Source organism: Solea solea, chromosome 3 (assembly GCF_958295425.1).
Source record: "Solea solea chromosome 3, fSolSol10.1, whole genome shotgun sequence".
NCBI classification, from domain to species: domain Eukaryota; kingdom Metazoa; phylum Chordata; class Actinopteri; order Pleuronectiformes; family Soleidae; genus Solea; species Solea solea.
In genome coordinates, this window is record NC_081136.1 from 34,953,031 (window position 1) to 34,961,672 (window position 8,642).

Sequence of the window (8,642 nt, forward strand, 5' to 3'; positions counted from 1 at the left end):
ACACACACACACACACACAAAGACTCACATCCTGCTGCTGAGCGCGTCCATGGGACGTCCAAAGAGCGGCGCCGGCGAGCAGAGGAGGAAGAGAGCGAAGCTCCAGCGCTGCAGGACTCTCCTGGAGCAGAACATCCTGGAGTCTGTGAAGAGACAAAAGACAAGAACAAGGCTCAGGTCAGTGGACACATCACAACGTCTCCCGTCCATCCCACCGGTCCAGAACCATCTCGCTGCCAGAACTTACTGTCCCACGGCTGAGTTATGTCCGTCCTAAGAGTGTCCACTATGAGACCAAATCCAGGTGAGGACACCTCAGAGCAATCAAACTAAAAAAAAACAAATCTCCACAGATGTCCGCAAGTTTTCCTTTTTATTCCCTCAGAGTGAAAATCCCTTCAGGTCAGAGACGAGCAGAGACACGTGTCCTCCAGGTGTCCACAGGTCAAAGGTGAGGTTGGCAGGCAGCGGCGGCTCCAGCTGCGTCTGCGTCTGCTGCTGCTGCTGCTGCAGGTTGCTCTGACAGGAGCTTCTGCTGCATGATCCCTCACAGCCCGAGCAGGTCAGAGGCGATGGGAGGGAGGCGGGGGACGTCTTAGCAAAGAGGAGGGGCCTCGCCGTGACCCCGCCCCTCTCTCTCTTTCACTGAGTGAGAGTGAGGCTTGTGAGTCGAGGAGGGGACAGACAGCAGGGTGGCGCTGCAGCAGCACACAGCGAGACAATGTCCTCAAGACGGTTTTTTACTTTCAGCTGGAGTTTACACACTCAATAAACTTTTATTTTCAGTGGAGTTAATATTGTGAATATTGAGTCAGCAAAAATATCAGCTATTGTTTTCCTTAAATCTTCAGCTTTCACTGTTTTTGGTCACTCATTTTCAGCCCATTTCATCAAATCATATGCTCAAAATATTTACCTCACTCAGGTCTCCATTGATATTCATTTTCTATTTTCTGCTATTTATACTTTTTGAAATATTTTACTTTTTCTGCAGTTTTTCTCCCATTGGAAATGAATGGAAAACACAAATTGTTGTTTGTCCTGGTCTCTCTTCTGTCTCTATCAGCCCCCCCCTTCCTGTCCCCCACCTTTCCTCTGTCCCCCATTCTTTTCTTTCACCACAACCTGTCTAGGCAGGTGCCGCACATCTGTTAAAAAGGGAGTTTCTTCTCTCCACTGCCCCCTAGTGCTTGCTCATTGTGTGAACTGTTGGGTTTCTCTGCTCTTGATGATGTTGTCTATGAACAGAGTCTTGAGACAGATGCTGTGATTCGGCGCTATACAAATACAACTGAATTGAGATTAAAGTATTATTAAAAGAAACATTTTAGCTAGTCTGGAATGCTGAGTCAGCATCTACAACTATTATATGTTATTTATTTATTCATTCATTCATTATTATGTCATGATTCATAGACGTTATCTACTCCTAGAATTTTCAGCCGTCAAATTTGGCGAAATTAATTTTGTTTTTTTCAAAATACAAGAAAATTGTTGAACTCGCGCTATTCAGTTTCAATTAATCAATTAAATTAGCCTTTGAAAAACATAAAATCTTGTTGAATCTTGATTCAACAAGGTTTTATATTATATGTTAAATGTTGGTCCTAATGAGACAAACTATGACTCTTTAAACTGCTCGATGATGCGTTCATGAACGTGAACGTCCTCTGAACTGTAAATAATGATTAATTAAAACCGTAATCATGGAAATATCTGATGCAACAGTGGAGTTAGTCGCGTGCAAACGTTCCTCATGTGATTAAAACGTCATAAACAATCGTGTGTCACTGGGTCTTATATAACACGTGCGTCATGTGACGAGAGCGAACAGGTTAGCCGGCGCTAAGACGGCGGAAAAGCTAATCATAAATAATTACACACAGATACAAATGACTCATCTGTTTTCATGCTAACCAACAAAACAACATGGAGAAGATGGAAGAAGATTAAAGAAAATGATTCATTTTAAGAGTTAACGTATGAGCTAGCTAAATGTTAGCCGTCTTATTAAGTTTAAGTTGAAAAGCTATTCAGAGCATAAGCAATGATAATTTAATGGAATTATTTCACAAATTAAAAGATTGGCTGCAATTATTGCACAAAGATGGGGAACACGACAGCTTTTAAGAGTTAACGTAAGAGCTAGCTAACTGTTGTCTTACTAAGTTTAGGTTTATGAGCTACTCTCTCCCACAGGAGCTAATGGTTGCTCACAAAGTGCTACCGTCATCTTGTTAAAAAACAACAAACGTTCTATCAGCAGCAGGCTGGGCACTTAACTGGCTAGCTGGTTAGCATGCTAATTTGAGGAGGGGAATTACCACTGGTGTTGAAAGAACGCGATAGACAGCATGTTAGCTAGGAAAGAGCGTAGATAATGTTAATTTACCGGAATTTATTTCACAAATTGAAAGATTAGGTACAATAACTGCACACAAAGATGTTAACAGTGAACCCGTGGAGCGCCCCCTGCAGTGTAACATGTTTTTTATGTCAAATATTACCGGTTTTTCACATGGACTTAACACAATGTTTGTATTTTCACATTATTCTTGGTGCACACATGTGAAGCGTTGATGCCACATGTGTGTGTAAACATTTTCCCACAAATGATTTCCACACAGAGGAGTTGGTGGTGGGGGGGGGGGGGGGGTGAGATAAGACCTAAGTGTGTGTGTGTGTGTGTCGTTAATTGTAGGGGGCGACAGCTGGAACGTATTTCTGATATTTCAACACACGTCAGTCAGAGACGCAGCAGTGTTTGTCTGAAGTGTGGCGGTTAACCCGGGGAACTTTTTACTTCACATATTCACTAAATATTATATTATGTAACTTCATCTTTACATTTATCCTCCATTTCATCAAATGATTGCACTTTTAGTGAGAAACCCCTGATGTGTGCAGTAAAACCTGCCCCCCCACTGAGCTGCAAAAACAACCAAACAGAACGAGACGTTCCCCTCGAGGCTCACACTTTTCTCAACATCTTTAAAGTCTGTGAGAAAAGCCGTAAAAAAAAATTGTGTTTTGAGTTAATCACACCGTAAAAATATACTTTAAACAATTTAGACCATTTATTTTTAAATGTCATGAGCGCAACGTCCTGAGCTGGGAATTGGACCCACAACCTTCAACTTGAAAGACGACTGGCTCCACCACTGCACCACCGTTGCTCAAAGTTTTTTTAGAATTTGAGAATTGACTTTACTTTGACTCGAAGATTCATTATTTTTCTTAAAATGTAGTTTTGATTTGTATTAAATTTTTTAAATCTTCTTTGTGTTTTGTAAGAAAAAAGCTCAGGTAATAAAAATTGAAAACTGCATAATATTTTCCCTTAACAATGAATAGGAAAGTTGACCCCCCCCCCCCTTCTCTGTGGAGCGTCACCGCGTCGACATACGTTAACATAGAGACGCGTGACATACAGATATTATTCCACAGTTTGTTCTGTGACTCGTCACTTACTGGCTGCTTTGACTCACTTTCAGTTCAGTTCATTCATTCATCACTGATCAGAAACGTGATCCTTTTCTTCCTTCACCGACTCTGGGAAGAAAGAAGTCGGGGATCAAAGAGCATCATGGGAGCAGTTTTCTCTCAGTTCGTAAAAATATAGGGATGTTCCCCTCCGGTGTGTGAGCTGGAGTCGACACACACACACACACACACACACACACCTGGGAACAAACAAACAGGTAGAAGAAGAAAAAGGAGTTTTCCTGGCTGAGTTGGCAGCGTCTCATGGAGTCGCAGCCAAGAAAGCTGTTTCACATTCGTAGAAAATTGCTGCTTTTTGGCAGAAAATCCACACGTACACAAAACAAATGCACCACCCACCCTCACCCCCACACTCTGCTGCCTCTTTCCTCTGGAAATAATCCTCTAATTCTTCTCATTCTGTTACAGCCCGACACACACACACACACACACACACACACACATTAGGGATCTGGACTGATTTACATGCAACGGTATGGAATCACAATTCAACCTTTGTATGATATATAGAAATTTAAGAAATAAAATAACCTTAAATTGCTATTAGTTATTTTTTGATTACTAATCCATTACTTTATTGATTGTCAACTTTTATGATAATCAATTATTAGTTTGAGTATTTTTAAAAAACAAAAGGTTTTCATTCAATCCGAATTTTGCAAAAATACCACAAAAACTCGCACAAAGTAATGCATTTAAATAGCGTAATTATTTTCTTTCTATGCTAGCTAACATCCTAGCTTTTTTATTTATTTCTTGTTAGATTAAATGGGAACGTGTTCTCGTTTCTTTGCTCCAAATAAATAAATCAATAAATCATGAATAATTTGGTTTGTGGACAAAACAATTGGTTGCGAATTGGATTTGAAGAAAAAGTAAAAATAGTAGTAAAAATGGAGCCTTGATCGAAACAAAGGGACAATTTTAACCCTGACACCTCCCTGTTTTTGATTTGTTTTGATGGTTTTTGTTCTCTTTTTGTATATAAAAATTGAAGAGTTACACTTCATGTTCAAAACTAATACAACAAAAATGTTTATCCGTCTGTTAAAAATGTAAATATACTTGTTAAATAAATCTTTGTTGGCATTAGTTAAAGGGGCTGTGTCTTACCCCCTTTTTCTGTTAGTTTAAAGTGTTTATTTGGCAGTTAAATGTACATTTTTGTTAATTAATCAATGCTATATATACACACATATACACGTGTATATATATATATATATATAGATAGATATATACATATATACATACATATACACATATGTATATACATATATATATATATATATATATATATATACATATATATATATATATATATATATATATACACACACATATGAGATTTCGGATTTGAAAGCAGTAAATTCCGATCATGGTTTGCTTTCAAACTCAAATGTAAATGTAAAGTGTTGACGTCTGTAGTTAACTCTTGTGTCAGGACAGTGTCAGCAGTTTCTCATTGATGTGTGTGCAGATAAAGCTGCTGCGTTATAAATAAAGATTTCCATTCCGTGGGATAAATAAGGAGGAATGTCGTCGCTCAGCAGACGTTTTCATTCCTGAAGCTATTTGGCAGATTAGCGGGCGAACGTGCTTCATGTTAGCGTAGCACGAAATGCTGCAGAGGACGGCGCCTGCAGTCTGTCTGTCTGTCTCTGCACATGTCACCAGATGGGCGGACATGATCTGCTGGTGTGTCACTCCTGGATCCATGAGGCAATCGCATCCCTGCGCTCAATTACATCTGATTATGGTTTGAATGGCGCTGCCAGAAAACTGGATTAGAACATGGGGAAGGACACAAAGTGGTTCAGAGCAGTTTCTGCTCTGTAAACAGTCGTGATGTGCAGCAGCCACAGCGGCTTTAGCCCCATGATTCGATTAGCATTAAAGCAGAGACACAAAATATGTTACACCAACTCTTTTTTTCTAGGAATAAAAAGTGTTTTTAGGTCAAAATCTGTGTTTGATACATTAGCTATGACAGAAGTCTGATTTTAGTTTGGAGCGTAGGCGGAAAACAACTGCTAACAAGCTCATTTAAAACAAGCCAAGTGAAAACAAGCTAACAGCAAATCAAGCTAATTGAAAACAAGTAACTACATTTAAAAACAAGTTCTTAGAAAACTAGCTAGAACAAGTTTAATGGAAAAAAAGCTAACAGCTAAACACATTTGTACCAAAAACACTACAAATCTAGCTTGCAGCAAACGAGCTAACAAAAACAAGCTCATGCTAATGGGAAACAATCCAATAAAAGCAAATAAATCTAAAACAAGCCAAAAACAAAAAAACTCAAGGACGACACGGTAACAGAAAACAAGCTAATGGAAAAAAAAATTAATGAAAGCTAATAAATGGAAAACAAGTTCACAGATAATGAGCTTAAAAAACAAGCTAACAGACAACAAGCTAACAGAAAACCCTGTTGTACCACAAACATTGCAAAACTAGCTCACAGCAAACAAGCTAACTGAAAACAAGCTCATGCTAATTCAAAACAATCCAATGAAAGTAAATAAATATAAAAGTTTGTACTGAAAAAAATGTTAAACTAGGTAAAAGAAAACAAGCCAATGTAAAGAAACAAATGTAGTTCACAGAAAACGAGCATCAAACAAACTAAAGGACAACAAGCTAACTTGCTAGTTTGTACTGAAAATGTTTCAAAACTAGCATCACTGCTAATGTGCTAAAAGAAAACAGCTCATATTAATCTAATGGGGGACAAAAGCCAAAAAAATGCAAATACATGTTAGAAAACTACAACAATCGAATGGTCAATAAGTTAACACATCTTTTCCCCCCTGAAAACATTTCAGAACTAGCTCATGTACAGCAAACAAGCTAACAGAAAACTCAGTTACTTCATTCTTTGACAACTATCTCCAGATAAATGTCAGCACAATTTGTTCCAGTTTCTCAAACAACCACAAGAGTCTATTTTCAAAACAGTTGCTATATTGTCTGAAAAGTTGTCAAAATTCAGAATTGTGTTTAAGATAAATTTAAGAAACAAGCATTTACAAATAATATTGTTAAATGTCAAACGAAAATATCACGAACATCACTATTTCTCAGTGTTTTTCTACACTGAACTCAACCAACAACCAAAACTGTCTCAGTGACTGAGTCTTAGATCATTCTAAGGTCTTTCAAATATTCTACACGGAGGTTTTTCCATGAGTCTGGTTGCAATTAGAGATTTTTGATATCTGGCTATGTAGAATATGAGTTATAACAATTCAACCAAACATTAACGATGGTCCTAGAGAGTTTTCTTACCTGTACCAGTGTCCTCGGCTCTTTGTGATTGTTACGAATCCAGTGAAGGTCCAGGTTTCTGTGGTGGGTCGTGTTCCTCTGAGGACCTCTGCTGTTCTGGAGGTTGTTTCTGCTTCTCTGGAGGTTGTTTCTGCTTCTCTGAAGGTTGTTTCTGCGTATCTGGAGGCTTCTTTAGACCCTCTGCAGTCTCTGCTTGGATGTGAAGGTTGATAACGCTCTTTAAATAAGGTTAAGCCCTCCTGCTGACATCACACACAGGTCATCACCATCATCACGGTAGCAGAAGAATCCACGGAGCTGCATATGTAATCAGCTGGGGTGAACTTACTCACTCCGTCCGTCCTTCCCCACCTCCCACATCCACTTTCCCTTCATCCTTTCCTTCCCTCGTAAAAACACGAGCCACAGCCGGAGTCCGAGTCACAGCTAATGACACGTGTTGTGTTTTTGTTGTTCCTCTCACTTTGCTGCTGCAAAGAAAAGAAAAAGGTTTGGGTTTTTTCAGCCGTCACGTCACTGAGGCGTAGAAATTAAACCTCTGTCTTCGTTACATTGTTGTTTCTACACCGACTTAAACTTTACTTAGGCTCATTCATGTCATCACACGGCTTAGACAGGTCATGATGTCTCTGTTTTTGTCTCACTTTAAGTCGACTTTATTAAATAATGACCCCCTGTGGTCAGACTGTGTTTGACTGGTGGACGTGGGAATGGGCGAAAAAGAAAAAAAAAGAAAGTCCAAAACATGGTAGTAGTGTTTTGGTCCATCACCTCCTCCTCCTCCTCCTCCTGTGGTGAAGCCGACCTTCAAATCTCCAACACTAAAAAGCAAAGTTCTCCAGTTTCCAGTTGTTCTTCTGGTCTGAGGTTCTCTATGTTTAGCCAAAGAGTCGTGGTTTGGTGTCGTGAAAAAAATCCCCACCAGGTCCAAGTTAGACTCCGCCCACTCACCATTTACATTTACCGTGGTCACAGATTTACGTAGCGCGTGTTTTTGATTCACCAGTGAATCACGGATTGTCCGATGATAACAGACCGACCAGCGCTGACTTTCTGCTGTCAGAAGACAAAAATCTGGACCATGGACATTTTAAAGTTTAAGCCAGATTAAACCTTCCTGACGCAACCCTCCAATTTATTTGGGTTTAGGGCCGACACACTCGATGTGTTCATGGGGTCAATTCATAATGTCCAGTGTCCAGTGTCCAGTGAAATCCTTATTTTACGGCTACGAAAAAGCGAATTATTTTTTATTTTACAGTAATTATATGTTTATATAATCATTCCAATAAGTAGGATTACTTCTTACCCTCTTAAATGTTACGTACTGCACCTTTGAGCAGGTGGCGTTGACTGCAAATACAAATACAGAGCAAAAGTTTGGATAAAATATGAGGGACGCTGTGAAATTAAAGGCTGTAAAGTTAGTCATTAATGTTTAAGGTTAAAGCAAATACATTCTGTTTAACAAAAACTACGTGAATATTCAATAGATGAGGTCAAACATTGACAAGGACATGAACACACAAAATAAATTGATAAAATTATTCTGAAATGGTTAAAAAAAAATCTAAATCAAGGCTTTGATAAAACAAAAAATACTTTTCTTTTGGAATAAAGTAAAAGAAAATCATTTTTGTCCACATATGTTTTCTATTCTCTTGATCTCTTGATTGAATAAACTGTATTTAGTCATAAATACATTTTATAACATCAAAAACATTACATTGGTGTAAAATGTGACAAACTAAGATAATCTCACCCTAAAAATCAACGTTAATCTGTGTCGACGCTTTAGCAGGAAAACGATCTTCAGTCCTGGGAATCGTTTCTCATCTATGAAGGCAAAT

The 8,642-nt window shown here is 38.7% G+C and overlaps 1 protein-coding gene across 2 annotated transcripts in view; it reads right to left on the reverse strand.

Annotated features, from left to right (window-relative positions):
- Positions 1 to 7,385, reverse strand: part of pthlha (parathyroid hormone-like hormone a) — an 11,837-nt gene extending 4,452 nt beyond the window's left edge. Inside the window, exons 1-2 of one of the 2 annotated variants that reach the window (XM_058624670.1) lie at positions 6,793 to 7,385; positions 29 to 143 (exon numbers count right to left, since the gene is read on the reverse strand). In XM_058624670.1, coding sequence (XP_058480653.1) covers positions 29 to 135 — 107 coding nt within the window. In that variant the 5' untranslated portion in view covers positions 136 to 143; positions 6,793 to 7,385. Of the gene's footprint in view, positions 1 to 28; positions 144 to 247; positions 524 to 6,792 lie in introns of those variants that run through there. The other variant, XM_058624669.1, reaches the window with a different exon arrangement.
- Positions 7,386 to 8,642: the final 1,257 nt, after the last annotated feature.